The sequence below is a fragment of the Corvus moneduloides genome, chromosome Z (assembly GCF_009650955.1).
Source record: "Corvus moneduloides isolate bCorMon1 chromosome Z, bCorMon1.pri, whole genome shotgun sequence".
Classification (NCBI taxonomy): Eukaryota; Metazoa; Chordata; class Aves; order Passeriformes; family Corvidae; genus Corvus; species Corvus moneduloides.
In genome coordinates, this window is record NC_045511.1 from 62,816,118 (window position 1) to 62,834,998 (window position 18,881).

The window sequence follows — 18,881 nt, forward strand, 5'->3', positions numbered from 1 at the left end:
TGGACTTCCACATGAGACGAGTTGAGAGCATGTAGCTAGAAAGTCAGCTCAAAGCAAGAAAGCTGGTGGAAGAATCACAGAATACTTAGGGTTGAAAGGTACCTCTGGAGATCATCCAGTCCAACTCCTCTGCCAAGGCAGGGTCACCCAGAGCAGGTGACAAAGGAACATGTCCAGGTGGGTTTTGAATGTTTCCAGAGAGGGAAGCTCCACAAACTCCCTGGGCAGCCTGTTCCAGTGTTCTGCCACCCTCAATATAAAGAAGTTCTTCCTCAGGTTGAGTTCAAATTCTTGTGATTTAGTGTATGGCCCCTGCTATTCATCCAGTCTCTGGGCACCATTGAAAAGAGTCTAACACCATCCTTGTGGCACCCACCTTTGAGATACTTAAATGTACTGATGCTGAGGTGGAGTACAGGATAGCTTTTTAACTGACTTAAATTTTAAAATTTCCTGCAAGGGATATTTCTGGTCAGGTAGGAAGGACTATTTCAGCTTTTGAATAACTCCCCTACTCTCAATGCCCAGGTAACTTTTGTTAAGTGTCCTAGTCTCTATTTTACTTCATTTAAATGCTAATGAGTGATGAGTTCAATACTGAGGATCTTACCTTCACACAGTGGTAATTTATCTCTTCACTGCATTCTCTAGTCATTCAGACAAGACTAGGTGGACTCGATCTTTAAGACTGACCAACATGTTTATTTTGTTCTCTGGGCTCCCACTATGTCAGTTTGGGATATTATTTGAAGAAAGCAATTTATGGATTTCTGATTACTTTTCACATAATATGCTATGCGGTTTTTAAATCTAAAATGTATAGTAGTTAATTATTTTGAATACTGTGGTTCTTTGTTTGGTACTGTAAAGCTGCAAGCCTCAACTATCTTCAGACATTTGAAGAGGTTATTTCAGTTGTAGCAGAGAGACAGGGAGAGAGCATAATGCACATATTACCTATTTTATTTTGTATGTTAGCCATTTTACTTTTTAATTATATTCTATTAGGACTTGTTATTTCAAAAAATACATGTATTGTAACTCTGGAGCACAGTAGCTCTTCAGTTGTAAGAGCTCCTCCATAGTGTTTCATGTTTCTTTCAGAGAAATCAGAAGTATAAACTCTTGGTCCCTTGTTCCCTACTGATTGTAAATTCTCTTGGTGAATCTATTGTCCTTTGCAAAGCTGATTTCTTATTGGACTCACTGAGTTTTAATTGAGGTATGGATTTCACCCTAGCAATGTTGTGGGGCACTTTCTGTCCTGGAGACTCTCCTCTTTTTTCATTATCACTTGCAAACCCAGCATGGTCCTGGAGTAATTTTCTGGTTACCTCAGCCAGCTGAGGAGCTGTGCAGGGAACTAAAGTGCCCTTCTGAGGTCCTATTTTGTGATCCTGTTCCAGCACTTTAATCAGGGATGGAGATAGAGCCACATAGGCAAGACAAAGTCCAGCAGTCTGTGTTTGTCCCTGGTTATCCAGCAATAAACATGGAGCACTAGGAAAGTGAAAATATAGAATTTGATGTGAAGTTTTGGAAAAAATAGCTGTGGACTTTGTTCTTTGTTTTGTTATTGCTTTGTAGTCTTTCGTTGTGTGTACTAGAGGAGATACACTAAACACAGAACACAGAAGATAGCGGTTTTAATGTACTTTTGTAGAGCATATTGCCCTCAAAGCAGAAAAGACAGTATTGAGAGAATGCTCATGCAAAACCATCCCATTTAGTGAGCTCCCCATTTACAGCACTAACATGGTGTTAGATTTGACATGTGAGATTAAAAACACTGCAGTAAGAGTATAAAGTCCACTTGCATACACTTTGCAGTTTCTCTAGGGTTTTTTCTCTCTCTGAAGACCAGTAGCTTCTGTCAGCTTCAGCTTGGCTTAGCTCCCACGTGCCACTGAAGATTTTTTTGAACAGATGTTGTGCATTCTAGGCATAAATCCTAAACAGTTTATAAGTTAATTGTTCCACTTCTTTAACTGGTACTTTCCTTTGGCTTAAGTACTGAGTTCCATACTGGAGTTTATAAGCAATAAAGTGTCTTTAGTTTCTGTTATTTTGGTTTTGTTTTCTTTCTTCTTCATCTTCTTATGTCTGTTTGGGGTGATGCAGATTTCCCCGTCACATTTTTCTTCTGGGAGTGTTTTCAGCATCAGAGTTGGCTAACTGTGGTTAAAAAAATGTGAGGGGAGACTAGATTTTGAAGCAAAATATTATTTTGACAAACAGCATTTAGAAAAGTCCAATTAGCCATCAACTTGTCTTAGAAAATGATTGAGAATTGCAGACATAAGATGACAAAGGGTTTGGGTTTTCTTAAAAGGAATGCTTGGAGAATGAGGGTCTTAAAACATGCAGAGAGACAGGAAATACTCTTAGTTCTCCATCTGCTGCCATATTTATCATAACAGATGGTACCAGCGTTCATATGAGTCACTTGACTGATCCTTTTCTATTACTGCCTGGCTGTGTTCTACAATTCATGTATCCATACATTAAGTACTGATGATAGCCTCACAGGACAATTCAGGCAGGCAGGATGATTATCTGGGGAGGTGTCCAGCCATAGCCACTGCCCAGAGCAGGCTCAGCTCTGGGGTCAGACTGAGCTTCTTAGGGCTTCACTGTTTGAGGTGTAAAACCCCCCAGGGCTGGTATGGTCCAACCTCCCTGGGCCCTGGCTGCATTTCTGGGTTGTCCTGAGCCTCTCATGTTTCAGCTTGTGCTGTTGCCTCTCCTCTGCCACACTGTGTGAAGAGCCTGGCTGCATCTCTTACATCCCTTCTGTCACTGCTGGGAGCGCTGTTGAGAGCCACGCCTTCTCCCAGCTGAACCCTTCCCAGCACTGCAGCCTCTCCTTGCAAAATTAGAATCTGTCAAAAATACTTCATTGATGTTTCCTGTAATGGCTCTCCATGCTTTGGGATCATTTCCCCTTTGCACTTTGCAGAACCCAGGCAGTGGTCTCAAAAGATCAGACACCTTTTAGAAAGACATCTAATTAGTCCTATCCCTTTTTATTCCTGTAAAATAATTGGTCTCCTGTTACTCTCATTCATTCAAAAAAAAAAAAAAAAAAAAAAGGGAATGGAAAGCAATGGTAGAGACCTCCAATGTCCACCCAGGAGCTTGAATATGCATCTCATGTAGAAAGGTTCTGTCTGTTGAAAATTAGATACCAAATCTGTACCAGAATACACGAGGGCAGTGTTCTACTCAAATTGATATTCTGTAGAATTCTGGGGAAGATAAAAGTCAAAATACCAAATTATTTTAACAGTTTGCTCTCTGGAGTTTTTAGGTCTTTTACTGTACTAAAGAAACATACTTGTAATGCTGTAATAGAATTCTTCCCTGATAAATGTTTGTGAAACCATCATTATTGTCATATCCTACTTCTCACACCTGTTCTCAGTATGTGCTAAGAAGTACATACTTTTTATTTTTCCCCTGAAAAAATGAGAGCATATCACATTTTACTCTTGAACAGCTAGAAATGCTGTGGAAAACTGTTTCATGCCTTATCAACTGCACTATTAACTGAAAGTAATGTTTTAGAACTTGGGTGCCAAAACCATTGTACACAATCCAATGATATAGTTAAGTTTTGCTGTCTTTTCCCAGTCAACCTTATTATTTGCATTACATTTGAAGAAGTAAATGAGGATAACATTTAGTGTGGATAATTTCTGTGACTGCCACACAAGATGGAATGTTCTTGACTAGTGCAGTCAAAATTGCATTTTGCTTCTTGCAATTAGAAAGTGTTGTCACTAGAAATTCAACTATAGTCTTAAAAATACCAGTCATTAAAGGCTGGAAATATATCACTTAATGAGAAATTGACTGAATATCTCTTCACTAGGTTATAACTTCCTCAGGTTACACAAGCTGGCTATTGTATGTGGGTGTCTTCTTAAAGACCAGGATGTGTTTACTATCTTTTATTTATGAGCTGAGCAAAAAAATTTCCTACCTGGAAATGCATGTGATAATTTTAACACTTTATTCTAGGCTATTTCAGCTAATTATATGTTCTACTAGCTTTTCCTCATACACACACAGATACATAGAATGTATATATTTGCCATTTCACACATAGGTTATTAGATTGCTGGTTTTCATCACCAGGCATCTCTCCAATTGCATTTCAGTTCTGTTTGCATTATTTACACTGCAAAAACAGTTATTTGAAGTCCTTCATAATTTTTAACATGAATTTAGTGTATCATTATTCTTCTTCTGTGCTCAGATAAATTTATTTCATAGTACTGTGAATCAATTTAAGTTCGGTAGGATACAGGTAATATTGCATGCCATATTCAGATAACATATTAAAAGTTTTGAAAATATTGAAGTATCCAAATAAAACTCAAAACTCAAACTGATCAACTTTTTCTTTAGTGCCTGGTCAACCACTGAACTTCAAAGCAGAACCTGAGTCTGAAACAAGCATATTGCTTTCCTGGACACCTCCACGCTCTGATACCATTTCCAGCTATGAACTGGTTTACAAAGACGGGGAGCATGGGGAGGAAGTAAGTGGCAAGATTGCACATCTTTTTAATGATCTTTAGTAAGTTGGACATAAAATGAAGCAATGGTTTAAATTTCATGGTTAGTAACTTGCTTTAGTAGAAATGCCTTGATATTTAGGTTTATTAAGCCTAGCAGTTAGCCTAGTGACAGACTGAAAGTCTGTAAACAGCAGAAAATGCTGTCAGTGGTTACCAGCCAGTGGAATTTTGCTGTAGATGGCAATGAATCCTTCACAGAAATTCCATCCAGTTTCAGACATTGATTATGTCTCTCCGAGCCTGTTCCTCTGTAAAGACTTGGGAGCAAAAATGTTTGGGGGCATTTTATGGACCCATTAAGCCGTTTTTTGAACTTGCACTTGAACTTTGAAATCTATTTTCAGCCTTAAATAATGTTTTTTCTCTGTGCCATTGTGTAAGAATTCCTGAGATTTTCAATCTTTCAATAATAATTGAGAAGAAAACAGGAGGTTCTTTCTAAAGACTAAAACCTGCAACAGACTTTTCCTCTACCATTACTTCATAAAGAATTTTCAGTTTGTGGGCCTCTATTGTGTTTGTAGCATAACTTTAGAATAAACTGCTCCTCTGGTAGGGAATATGTGGTACTACCAGGTGTCACAGGGAAAAGAAAGAAGCCAGGAGTCTCAGATGGCAACAGGAAAGTGTCAGCCTCATTGGTTTCTCCTGCATCTTCAAGTCATTGCTGATACTACAACTGAGCTTATGTTTATGGCAGCTTCACACATACACTGTGAATTCAAAAGCTTATTTTGTGGAAGGGGGCCACATCCGTATTTCACTTCCAAATAGGATGCAGGACGCTGCTTAATAAGCTACCCTGGAAGAATTTGGTTTTAATAATTTGAACACAAATTTAACTAGAAGATTAAACCCAAGATTACTTACACTATGAAATCACTGTTGTAAAAGATAGCTACAGGTGAGGCTTTGCTTATGTGGTATTGTCTTAAAACACTTTCATACTTTGTATATAGCTATTTGTTCCTCAGTCAAGCTGTGTTTGTGGGTCTGAGTTTTACCCATTAAATTGTTGACTTTAAAAAACAGTTTCTTTATGTGTGTTTGTCAAAAGTAATGTATTCTGGTTTTCGTTTTGTTTAGTTTGGTTTTGTTGTGCTTTATTTTCTTGAACTGAAGTTTTTTTCTATGGTTTTAATAGAGTATAAAATCATTTCTTCTATAGGCAATATATGGGATTCAGGGTCTCTGAATACTAATCAAGACACTCTCTTATTATCTGCCTATAGCAACGGGTTTCCACTGAACCTACCACATCGTATCGCCTGCAAGGCTTAAGGCCAAACAGCCTGTACTTGTTCCGCCTAGCTGCACGGTCTCCTCAAGGCCTGGGTGCTTCAACAGCAGAAATCTCTGCAAGAACAATGCAGTCAAGTAGGTGTCTTTCCTTGAAATACTTATTCCCTTTGCCTGTGTTTCTTAAGGAGATTAGCAGAGTAGCTCAGGGAGGCAGCAACAGAGAAAAAAGCAAAATACAGTATTCATGTTGCTTGATACAGCAAAAGAATGCTTAAAATGTGAGGTGTATTGTGATCAGCTTAATATATGAGGGGTTTTTAAATAGCTTCAAAAAACAACCTATGTAAATCAGGGTCTACGGAGGCAATATAATGTTGACATAATAAAATTTTATCTTATAATAAGCTAAAATGTTGTATCATGCAATAGGTGTACATTAATAACAGTCCTTAACCAATAAAATTCCACCTCCCCAGTCTGCACACTTCCTAGGTTGTTTCTGCAGCATCTCCCTGAAGTGCAAAAATTTGTAGAGTGAATCAGGTTGAATATTTCAGACTATACCAGATATTTCTTAACAACTCTTCTGTAGTATCTCATCATTCTGATTTTGTTCAATTTTCTTAATCTGGGCTTTTTATGATGTTCAATCATTTTCCACCTGGAGAAGAACAGTTTTCTCACTGGACACTTATGGAAACAGTATCATGAAACTCATCGTATTTGCCAGCAAATGAGATGTAAAAAATTGTCGGGGGCTGACATATACACCTTAAAACATTTAAATTAAGACTTAACTAAAACAATCAGCTATTCAGCAATGATGTCCAGAAGCATTATTCTTGCCTCATAAGTTATGCTTTCCTGACAGTTTGCATTACAATGTGTCATTTTAAAACTTAGTACAGTTCTATTTGTATGTGTTTTAAATTAAATTGCCTGTTCTTAAAGTAAGATTTTTCAAAACAGAAAATTCAGTTTCTCGGTTGACATGAGTCTTTTTAATTTGCAGTCATGACATGTGATTACACAGTCCTTCCTTGTTAGTGTTATATATTAATATCAATTAGTGTGACTGGAGACAAAGTGCTGCTCACCTTTAAGCAAAGCTAAATATGTTTCTGAAGCATTTCTAAGGCACTTGGAATAAGCATAAAAACACTTCTATAACACATAGTGGCAAGGCAACTTTTCAGTTTAGTAATTCAGAATGAATAATTTGATTAAGAAATAGGTATTTATTTATTCTGGGAGCCATTTCGACTATTTAGAATGCTGATTATCTGATATTGGGTGAAGATTGCTTAGACTGCATACAAAGCAAACATCTAGGGGCCAAGGCTGCATTTTCCATATGTAAGCATAATGCCATTTCTTCTTGGAGACTGTGTTACGTTTTTCTCAGCCTTGTGTCTTCACATAGTAGCAAAGTCCAGTTGATTTTTTTTGGCAAAAAATGTGAAATTAAGAAAAACATGTATGCCTTAATAAACTGGTTAAAGTAGCCTTCAAATTACCCTTAGTTACGTAAGTGCAATATTTTGCATTTTCAGAGTGCAATGGATTAAAGTAATAAACTTCTGTGATTTTGTTAGTGATAATCACCAGAATGTGCTACTGCCTTTCATCTTGGTAACAGAGAAAGATGCTGCAGGGATTTATTTCATTTTTTAAGACCCTTAAGGGACATTTTACATGTATTTTACTTTCTGCGCAAGTTAATGGTAGAAGGGGATCCATTTATTTTGAGTACTTGATTACTGAATTAGTCTATAAAAACAACTTCAAATGTGATAATTCTCATGTGTTCTCCCATCCACTTCCTCTAGTTCATCGAAATACTAGTAAATTCCCTCCTGTCTTCCCTTTGGAAGAGCAGTGTGCCACACGGAGTAAAAAGCCATTGGTCCCGGTAGAAAGAACTGTAGGGAACTGAAAGATACGTGTGTAAATGCAGTAGGTCACAGCAGGGTCCTAGACCTTCTCTGTTGTTTTAATTTTGTTTGATGTGACTATTATAAGTATGTATAAGTATCCGTTTGTTTCTTTTTTCCCTTAAGAACTGGGAAGAAAAGGTGGAGAGGGGGATATAAAGGGGGATAAAGGTCTTGCACACAAAATTTACGTTTTTCTTACAAGACAGGAGGCAGAAACACGAAAGGAGTTCACATCCCCTCCTTCTGCTAGTGAGTTTGAATTACAGCTCCTTTTTTTGGTGCTCTAAATGATCTGCTAGTAAGGACAGATTTTGCTAAGTCAAAGTGCATTTAAACACATAAACACATACCTAAATTTCAGTACTTGATTTGCCTCACTGAAAGAAGTGGAATGACATACATGCTTAAATGCTCTGAAGCTTGGAAAAGGTAAATATGTTAACATACTCCTTTGAAAACAAATGAGTAAAGATGAGCATTTCTGCTCTGGAAGATTGGTGATGGTGACAGGACATGAAACAAATGAGTTTCTTCAGAAACTCTCATTCTGATGTGCTGAGCTTGTAACCTCTCTTTGTAAAATGAATTCTTTACACATTATTTGGGGTAAATTTTTTTTCTATAGAAGTAATAGACATTTTTGGTAGGATTAATTCTTTGCTAGCAAAGGTGTCTCCAAGAGGAGTTAAAAAAAATAAAACTGACAGCCGATCTAGGGTAAGTACAAGTTACAGTCAGAATCAACAAGCCTGTCACTTTTTTCTGGTAGGTAAATCTTTGACTAAGACTTTCTTCATCTTCTATGGACTGCATGCTCTAGTATATTAGCTACAATAAATGTTTCAGTAAATGATTTAAATTTAAATGTAATTTATGGTTGACTTGTGTCAGGCAGACTCATTTAAAAAAAACAGTAATTTGTTTGTGAGAGTGGAAAGGCTGAAAAAATGGCAACCTATGGAGAAATTTCTAGCAATTATTGCAAGTTTTTAGGGGTTCTGTTAGAAGAGATTTTCTTTCTTAAGGAAAGTAAAGCCACTTGAACGGGATATGTCCAAATTTGTAAGTAAATACGTGTCATGTGTTATTTAAAATATTATAGCTTGCACTAATTGCAAGGATTATAAAGATAGATCAGTAGTCATAGAAGTGTCACGTTTTTGTTTTATTTCAAGAAGAATTTTAATTACAGGTAGGTAATATTATTTTGAGGCTTCATTTTCGTATATTTCCCCTACATCCTTTTTCACCATTTAGTTGGTCTATTCATTTTCAGTTTCCTCATGTTAATAAGCCAAGGTGCATATGATTATCTGACGTTTTGCTTTTTTGAGTTTCTACTTTTTTTTGTTTATTTATTGTTTTCATTTGGTTCTCTTTTATTTATTTTTATTTTTTCTTTTGTTCATTTTTTTCAATCACTTCTATCCTTCCACTCAAATCCTCCTTTAACCCACTACTGAAATTAGAGCCATCAGCTCCTCCTCAAGACATTAGTTGCACAAGCCCCAGCTCCACTAGCATTTTGGTAAGTTGGAAACCTCCACCGGTGGAAAAACAGAATGGCATTATCACTGCATACTCCATCAAGTACATTGGGATTGATGGAGAAGATGTCAAGCCCCATGAAATTTTGGGAATTTCCTCGGACAGTACCCAGTACCTTTTGGAACAGCTGCAAAAATGGACTGAGTACCGGATCTCTGTGACTGCTCACACTGATGTTGGACCTGGCCCAGAGAGCTTAGCAGTATTGATTCGGACAGATGAAGATGGTATGTTGCCTCCACTACATCAGTTTGCACCTCTATGACTCTGTCATCTTCTGTCTTTTGTATAGGCTAACAGTAATTTTTCCTGCTCCTCTTTTTTTCCCAAATATAACCAGATATTATCACCCTTTGAGCTTTTTGGTCAAAGACTGTTCTTTCTACACCATTTTTCTATTTGGTATTTTTGTATTTTTTTATCAGAAAATATTTTTTTTGCAAGTGACATGAATCTGCTGCTCCTTTGAGCCCATACATATCCTTCTTGCTCCTCCTTTAATGTAAAAAATAACTCTTAGGGAAAACACTTTCTGCCTTTTCCTTGATTTTACAGTCATTGTCATTTCTAAACAGTTATGTCTATAAACTTTTTTTCCGGTCTTGGTTTTTTGGTTCTTTGTTTGTTTTTTTTTTTTTAACTGCTTTCTTCTTCCATATTGTGCTTTTTGATTTGAGGGGTTTTTTGGGTTGTGGTTTTTTTGGTTGGCTTTTTTTTTTTTAGCTTTGTTTTTTGATCTTGGAAAACTGATGCTCCACACATTTTCTTTTCTTCCATTCTTGAAAGTGACAGAAGACAGCCTTGTAATCAGCCTCCTTTTTATCCTGAGGAATAAACCAAACCAAAATAAAACATAGAACTTGACAAACAAAAAAAAAAGGAAACTTTTTAAAAATCTTTTTTTGTTTTGTTATTATTACAATATTATTATTTCAATGATTAAAGTATCTCTTTGTACTACAATGCTTTGAATCTCAAAGCATCTTCCTTGGCTTTTGTACATTTTTACATGTTTTTCTATTTCTCTAATACTCCTTTTTCTTCCATTTTTTGCATCAGTCATGTTTTTTGATCTTTTCACTGAAAGGTAGAGCAGATTGGTTAAGCATTTTCATTTGCTGAATGATTTGTGTTCTTCAAAGACAACATAGTGAGTCTGCCCTTTTTTTAAAAAAAAAGCGAAAGACATGGGTGGGACAGTTGCCTGTAATTCTCTTCTGTCCAATGATGTTGTTCCAGTTCCTAGTGGTCCTCCTCGCAAAGTCGAGGTAGAGGCTGTCAACTCTACTGCTGTTAAAGTCTCATGGCGTTCGCCTGTGCCCAATAAGCAGCACGGTCAGATACGGGGATACCAGGTCCATTACGTGAGGATGGAAAATGGAGAGCCAAAGGGTCAGCCTATGCTAAAGGACATCATGCTGGCAGATGCACAGGTAATTGGGGCACTCTGTTCTTTTCTAGGTCACAGTGAAAACATTTCATTTACCAAAGAGCAATCCAGGACTACCCTTTGTTGTTTAGAGGTTTTTTTTTCTTTCTATTTATCAGTCTACCAGCTTGAATTTTTTGTCTCTACTTTAAAAACTTTTTTTCAGAACACTTGCATTTAAAGGTTCTTGGGCCAAAACTAGACCCTCTCTTCTCTATTGGTCTGCACCTAAATGCTAGGCTATGTCATTCTTCTGATTCCCTTAAACCTGGAGACTTCACCCTGTACCTATACTCTGAAGTTCTAAAGCATCAGGGTGATCTGATCCAGGTCACAGTCAGTGTAGTAAACTGCACAGCCTGATCCACCCATCTCCTATTTCATTGTCTCAGTGGAGAGCCTAGAATAATCAGAAGCCTGTGTTAGCCTGTTATTACACTGTTTCTGTGGTTAGCTTGTATGCACCTCACGACACATTTCACAAGAAATTAATGTTCTTAATGCAACTGTAGAAACCACTGAGGTATTACAATTTTCATTATTCATATCAAGAACTTTATTTAAATGAGCAACTTAGTTTGAATAGGTGTGTGGTTATTTATATTGCAAAATTTCCCATCTGTTTTATAAATTATGAGATTATGAGAGGATGAAAACATCGGGTTTAAAAAGCTTCTCAAAGTAGGATTTTACTGATTGAGAGATACCAGAACTCTGTAAAACTTAAGATTTCCAAAGCTCCTGACACTGAAGGAGTCATCCTATGGGAAGCTATTATTCATTATATGTCTCACTGTTTCACTGTGAGCTCACAGCTTATGACTAGATTGACTGGAAATAAAAAGAAATTATCAATCTAAATCAAAGAGTAAAATCTGCTTCATAAGCATTTTATGTGTATAAACAAATGGGGGGTTGCCTTTCTTTTTTTTTCCCCTTTCCAGTCTTACTTCTAAATTCAGCTTTGCAAAGACATTTTTGGTCTCCTACACCTGCATTTTGCTCATGACCCTATTTGCAAAATATTGTCTCTGTTTCTGGAGGACTTTGGTGCAGTTTTACCTGCCAGTACTTACTTTCCTATTTTGGAAAACATGGTGTTCTTACTGCTTAAATTCAGTGGAGACAAAGATGAAAGTACATCAGGAAGTAGGAAGGGAAAGGGAAAAGGGAGAGGAGATGGAAAAGGACATGCTAGTGTGATTTGGTTCTCTTTCTTTCACAAATTTTTACTTTCAGCATCTCACTGGTAGTGGATTAAAATGATTTTAAACCCTAGAAGGTCAGTAACTGGAGCTAGGTGAGTTATTAGAGTCCAACTATCATAAAGGAAAAAGTTGTATTTCTTCTTTTGTCAAGTTTAGCTTTGACCTGCCCACTTGCCATTGTTTCACCCAGGATAGTCAGCTCCTTTCTCTTCCCACCACTCCTTCCAGCCTATTGTACTTCTGTGATACATGTGATCAAGGCTTCTGCAGGTATAAAGTCCTTGATGGCAAAATATCAGTGTGGTTTCAAGACTTAATGCATTGAATTAGTTTAGGAAGTATATAGACTGGTAATATGATTAAATAAACCAGGTAGCCTTTAATTCTGCCTTGGTAACTTTTAATAAAAACTGTTATAAAAGAGTACTACGTGGTACAAGAGGATTCATTACTTCTTTTATTTGTCAATGGAAGACAAATAGCTGGATTTTAGGGAAAGCAGAAATGGAATTAAAAATACCTGGCCTGATTTCATTAACCAAATTTCATGTGATTCTACATGAATAATTCAAACTGTACATGACTTTTTCAGACATCTTTCATATTTATTTTACTATTAAGAAGAAAACTTTATCTCAACCGGGGCTACAAATCTCCTTATTTCTTTTGTTTTTCCTTTCAACTTCCTTTACTGTAAATTAGTGGGAATATGATGATACTACTGAACATGTAAGTACTTTTTGACTGGGCAGAAAAACATTGTGTGTTTGTTTTGGGATATTTTGTCTTGCTTGTTGGCTTGTAGCACTGTATGGGGAGTTTTTGTTTTGGTGCTTTCTTTGGGTTTGTTTTTGGTTTTGTTTTGCAGGGTGTTTTTTTGTCATTTGCACAAATGCATGCTCCTAACATCAAAGGTTCTCTCTTATGACACCTTGTTGCTGTGGGGGTTTGGGGTTTTTTTTTATTTTCCCAGGGAGAGTAGGGTTACTGTTGCTTGCCTGTTCTGGGGTTTAGCATGATCCCAAAATGTACAGTAGTGCTTTGTGTTTTCATCTTTTTGATGGCTGTCACTAAATTTGCCTCACAATTTCTTCTTTACAAGGTGATAGAAAAATAAAACAGGGTTCAGTTACATACCAATAGTTGTGTTTTTCTGTATTCATTTTAAGGTTGAATTTTTTTTTGTGTACCTGAAAGTAGAAGTTAGCTGTGCTTTCTTTTGGATAAAATAAATACATGCTATCAGGAAAGCCAGAGGCCTGGCAATGTTTATGCCTAAGTAATAATGTTTGCTGTATCCAAACCACACTTTCAAACACTACATGCAGTCATAGCTCTTACACCATGAAGTACTGGTTTTTTTAGATGAGGCTAATATCTTCATAAGTCTTTCTGTTTTGTGGTTCTGTGGGGATTTTTGGCTTTCACAGTTTAATTCTGGTAGTATCAGGGGCAGTTTTCTAATGAAAGCTATGAAGTCTTTCTGCCTCAGTTTTTGAGACAAAACTTCAGGAGGAAACACTCCGGAATGAGTGTTCCTCCCCTTTTCCTCCGTCAATGATACAAATGGGTCACAAGGACTGAAAGTGGGAAAAAGACACCAAACTGTTTATTAACACACAAAGCAAACGGTAGAACAGGATAAAAAAAAAAAAAACAAAACCAAACCAACTCAAAATACAACAAATTCCTGGAGAGGGAACAGACACATGGGCTCGGACCAACTGGGGCCACCCTGCGGGCTCCCCGGACCAGCGAGGAGGGAGGGGAGGCAGTGAGGCAAGGAAGGGAAAAAAGAAAAGAAAAAAACCAACAGAACCCTTTCCCAGCTAGCTGGAACACAAAAGAAGCCCAAAGAGCAGCACAGCACTCCCGGTGCACTCCCTCCCGAGCCCCGCCGAGCCCCAGAGCCCCCGAGCCGCTGGGCCCCCGTTAAACTGCCCCCACTCGGGCCTGTGGCCCCGGCCGCGGGTCCATCATAAAGGCACAGCATCCCTGGGCATTGAGCGGATGGTCAAGGAATAAAGCGGCTTCATAACATCACCCCAGGACATTCCACCCCTTATTCCATACCGTCTGCTCAATGCCCAAATTAATACATTTCAACTTTAAACACACACGTTTATACATATATATAGAGCTAGGAACTGGATCTCTCGGGCAGGTCCCTTGACTTTGTTTTTATTGATGGCAAAGCCGGCTTCCAGGACAATCTGGATGGTCTTCTCTCCTTTCCCAAATACCTGCAATGCTGTGTTCCCCCACAGAATGATGTCATCAATGTACTGCAGATGTTCTGGAGCCTCACCCTTTTCCAGTGCAGTCTGGATCAGTCCATGGCAGATGGTGGGACTGTGCTTCCACCCCTGGGACAGTCGGTTCCAGGTGTACTGCACGCCCCTCCAGGTGAAGGCAAACTGGGGCCTGCACTCTGCTGCCAGAGGAATGGAGAAAAATGCATTGGCAATGTCAATAGTGGCGTACCACTTCGCTGCTTTGGACTCCAGCTCATACTGGAGCTCCAACATGTCTGGCACAGCAGCGCTCAGCGGTGGAGTCACTTCATTCAGGGCACGATAGTCCACAGTCAATCTCCATTCCCTGTCAGACTTGCACACAGGTCAGATGGGACTGTTGAAGGGTGAGTGGGCCTTGCTGATCACCCCTTGGCTCTCCAGCTCACGGATCATCTTGTGGATGGGGAATTCACAGGCATCTCTATTCGTTCTGATACTGCCAGGCGGATGCACTGTTGAGGTGGCAATTGGCACTCAGCTGCTCTTCTCCCTTCAGAAGCCCAACTGCAGAAGGATTCTTGGTCAGCCCAGACAAGGTGTTCAATTGCCTAATGCCCTCTGCCTCCACAGCAGCTGTTCCAAAGGCCCACCTGAGTCCCTTCGGGTCTTTGAAATACCCACTCCGGGGAAAATCTATGCCCAGAATACACGGGGCCCCTGGGCCAGTCACAATGAGATGTTTCTTGCACTCTTGTCCAGTTAGGCTCCCGTCGGCTTCAAGCAGGGTACACTGCTGCGATCCCCCTGCCACTCCAGAAATAGAAACCGGCTCTGCCCCGATGTGTCGCAATGGAATCAAGGTGCACGGCACGTCCGTGTCAACCAAGGCTTCCTATTTCTGTGGTTCTGATGTGCCAGGCCATCGGACCCACACTGTCCAAAAGACACGATTTTCCCTGGCCTCTACCTGGCTAGAGGCAGGGCCCCTCAAGTCCTGGTTATCATTGGAAACTCTTGCTACTTCCCTTCTGGTAGAACTTCCTCTCTCAGCATTACCATCCTTCAATTCATGCACCCGTGCTGCCAGGACAGAAGTTGGTTTTCCATCCCACCTCCTCATGTCTTCCCCACTGTCACACAGGAAGAACCATAGTTCAGCTCTTGGGGTGTACCCTCTCTCCCTAGCTGTGGGACATCTGCTTCTGGTAACAGGGCCCCAGGTCTGCACTGATGCGATTTGGAGAAGGCCCTCTTTCAGCTCCTTCCTGACTTTCTGATGAGTCTTGTCCATCCCATCTTCCATCTTCTGTATGGTCTCTGACAGACTCTTTTCCACAGCTGCAATTCTTGCTTCTGTTGGGCCGTGCACAGTGTCTGCATACGCCCGGAGCCTCCTCACCAGAGAACTCACTGTCTCGTCCCCGTCATTCCACGTCATCATTGCCAAAGCAGGGGCGTATTCTGGTGGCGCATGTCGTGCAAGTTTCAGCCGCATCACCGGTGTACATTTTACCATGTCAGGGCTCCTAATTGCTTGGTCATCTGAGAATATGATCTCTATCACTGCCAGTTCCCTCAGGCGTTGGATCCATGGTCTGGCAAGGGTTTAGCTGCAGCTGGAGATCTTCCCGGCACAGGCATCTTTCCTTCACACTTCTTAAGAACCGTGTCCAGAGACTGAGAGCTTCAGGGCCCCTTGTCATCCCTTGGTCGATACTTAGATCACATGACAGGGACCCCAAATGCCTCGCTTCAGTGCCATCCAGAATTGTACCATCGCCTGCAGCGTCCCAGATTCGGACCATCCAACTTCATATAGTTTCATCAGGCCGCTGGGTGTAATCCTTCCTCAGGGTACGAGGGCCCTCTATGGACAGGACTCGGTAATGATTTCAGGTTCCACTTCCTCTGCTGGCTGTGAAGGTCCTGGCTGCTCATCATCATCCACCGGGCAAATGGATTTGGCTTTGTGTTTCTTTCTCTGGACAGGGGCAATTGTTGTTGGTTTAGGCTCCCCATCTGCTTTAGCTGCAGCTGGAGTGATTGGGGTGTCTGCTGGCTTATTCTCCTGCCCCTCTGGCTGTATCTTCTGCCCTACAGAATCCAGCAGTGTGCGGTAAGCGTTAGCCAGGACCCAGCACATGACAATGAGCTTTTCCTTTTCATCAGTGTTATTGCAGTTTTCCTTCAGCTACTTCCCCACCTCAGCTGGATTCTGAATTCGTTCAGGAGGGAAGTTCCAGGCTACTGGGTCAGAAAAGTGCTTCAGGGTCAGGCCTATGTCCTCCCATACCCCACAGCACTTTGGATTTTCTGCAACGGGGGCAGGTGTCTGGGCAACTCCTCTGGAGATCTCAGCCCTTTTTTTAGACAAGCTGGAGACCACATAGAGAAACCCTGCTAGATAACATAACAAGGAGGTGGCATCTTTGACGTCCAGGGGAAACTGGACACTTTCAAAAGGTGACGTGCCAGATCTGAAGGGGAAGAAGGAGATGAAGGGCTGGGAGTTATCATCCCCTGCTTTTCCCCTAACAAACTGGGTGTAATTGCTAATACATTCCAAAAGGAAACTACCAAGGCCAGAATGGGAAAACAACATGACATACACCTTCTCCATGGCTTCCATTACTTCAGCCAAACTTCGATGAATCACTACCACCAGGCATATTAAAATGGCAGTGCTGATTCTTCATCCTGACTTATAAAAGTGTAAGCCAGGGAGCTGCCTGCCCATAGCTGTGGACACGTACTTATGGTTAGGTTCCACAGAAAAATTATTAAATCAAACTGCATGGTCTTACTGCTATAGTTCAATACAAAGTGATTCAAAGCAAAATGTTGGTGGGTTGTTTGGGGTTTTTTTTCCACTTTCACGTGCCCCTTAAGTTGGGCGCCAAATTTATGTCTTGGTTTTTGAGACAAAACTTCAGCAGGAAACACTCCGGAATAAGTGTCTCCTCCGAAGGGAAAAGGGCCTCCCCTTTTCCTCCATCAATGAGACAAATGGGTCACAAGGAGTGAAAGTGGGAAAAAGAAACAAAACTGTTCATTAACACACAAACAAAACAGGGCAGAACAGGTTAAAAAAAACCCTCAAAATACAACAAATTCCTGGAGAGGGAACAGACACATGGGCTCGGACCAGCTGGGGCCACCCCACGGGCTCCCCGGACCAGTGAGGAGGGAGGGGAGGCAGTGAGGCAAGGGAAAGGGAAGGGAAAAAGAAAAGAAAAAAACCAACAGAACCTTTTCTCAGCTAGCTGGAACACAAAAGAAACCCAAAGAGCAGCACAGCACTCCCGGCACACTCCCTCCCGAGCCCCGCCGAGCCCCAGAGCCCCCGAGCCGCTGGGCCCCCGTTAAACTGCCCCCACTCGGGCCTGTGGCCCCGGCCGCGGGTCCATCGTAAAGGCACAGCATCCCTGGGCATTGAGCGGATGGTCAAGGAATAAAGAGGCTTCATAACATCACCCCGGACATTTTCTTACTGATTTTGGCCTTACATTTCAATTCAATTCTGAGATAGCATCTAAGAAGGGGATCATTTGGTAGTAGATCGTTATGTGTTGTTTCATTTTGTTGTTTGCATTTTTTTTTTATTTGAGCTGTTTCACCCACTCATTCTGATCATTATCTTATTATTTCTATATTGCTAATAACTGACTATAAATACAGTGCTGAATTCCAATCCCATCCTTACTAAGCTCATATCCACTATCTTGAAAAATCCATATACTGTGAATAGTCTGGCCCACAATTTTTATATTAACTTTTCATGGCTGTTGCATCTGAGGGATGTGTGATTGCACATTTGCTATTTATTCTAGATGTATAAATACACCATCCCTCTGGCAGCATTGAAATTTGGTGTAAATTCATTCAGGCATGTGAAAATGCAAAGGAGTAGTCCAGTGGTTACAGGCTGGAAGGTGGGGACTCTGGGCCTGTCAGTTACCTCCAAATACTGTCCCTTTATATTTGCATATGAGATTTATTTATATTATGAGTGTCAAGACTTACTCTTCTTGCTGTCCCTGTAGTAGGACATTAAGTTTAGTAAATTTCTTTTACACCATTCACCATCTTCTGTGTGCCTATGCATGTGTGTGTGCACACATATAAAAAGATATCCCCTTGCTTTGATACTTACAGTTTGATAGTATTGGTGTTACTTTGCACTGGCTCAAGAGCTACTTGTTCTTTAGCTGCTGTCATTTGAGGGCCATCAGATGTATCCTCTGACAAGAGGTGGCGTTTTACATAGTTCTTTTAGACCTGAAGAGTGAGTTTTTTCTGAAGTCCTTTAAGATATTTAGAAGCACAGTCCACCCAGTGACACAGGTTGCAGTGTGTTATGAAAGTAACAAGGCTTCCTTGCCCAGCTAAACCACCATTATTTACAAAGTGTGCATATAAATGCAACATTTTTCTTACTAGGCATTTTAGAACTATATCAGTGATATTCTGTCAACGACTGAATATCATATAATGGTAAACTGAGTTTCTCGTATCTACATGCGCATGTGTTTCACAATGTCAGTAGTATTCCTCAGGCAAGGCATTTCAGAAGACTTTATTCACACCACTAAGCCTTTGGTCTTTTGCTTTAAACTACCTGAGGCATACTATTTAGGTGTGTGCTGTCTTTTATAGCTTAAGTGAGTGAAATATTTTGCATTATCAAGTATTTC

The 18,881-nt window shown here is 40.1% G+C and overlaps 1 protein-coding gene across 50 annotated transcripts in view; it reads left to right on the forward strand.

The window, feature by feature from the left end:
• Positions 1-18,881, forward strand: part of PTPRD (protein tyrosine phosphatase receptor type D) — a 1,180,356-nt gene that overhangs the window by 1,050,007 nt on the left and 111,468 nt on the right. For 27 of the 50 annotated variants that reach the window (XM_032097314.1, XM_032097313.1, XM_032097327.1 and 24 more), the window contains 5 exons: positions 4,414-4,547; positions 5,819-5,963; positions 9,235-9,540; positions 10,553-10,746; positions 12,653-12,679. In XM_032097314.1, the coding sequence (XP_031953205.1) occupies positions 4,414-4,547; positions 5,819-5,963; positions 9,235-9,540; positions 10,553-10,746; positions 12,653-12,679 (806 nt within the window). The remainder of the gene's footprint in view (positions 1-4,413; positions 4,548-5,818; positions 5,964-9,234; positions 9,541-10,552; positions 10,747-12,652; positions 12,680-18,881) is intronic. The other 23 variants (XM_032097365.1, XM_032097357.1, XM_032097359.1 and 20 more) reach the window with 4 other exon arrangements.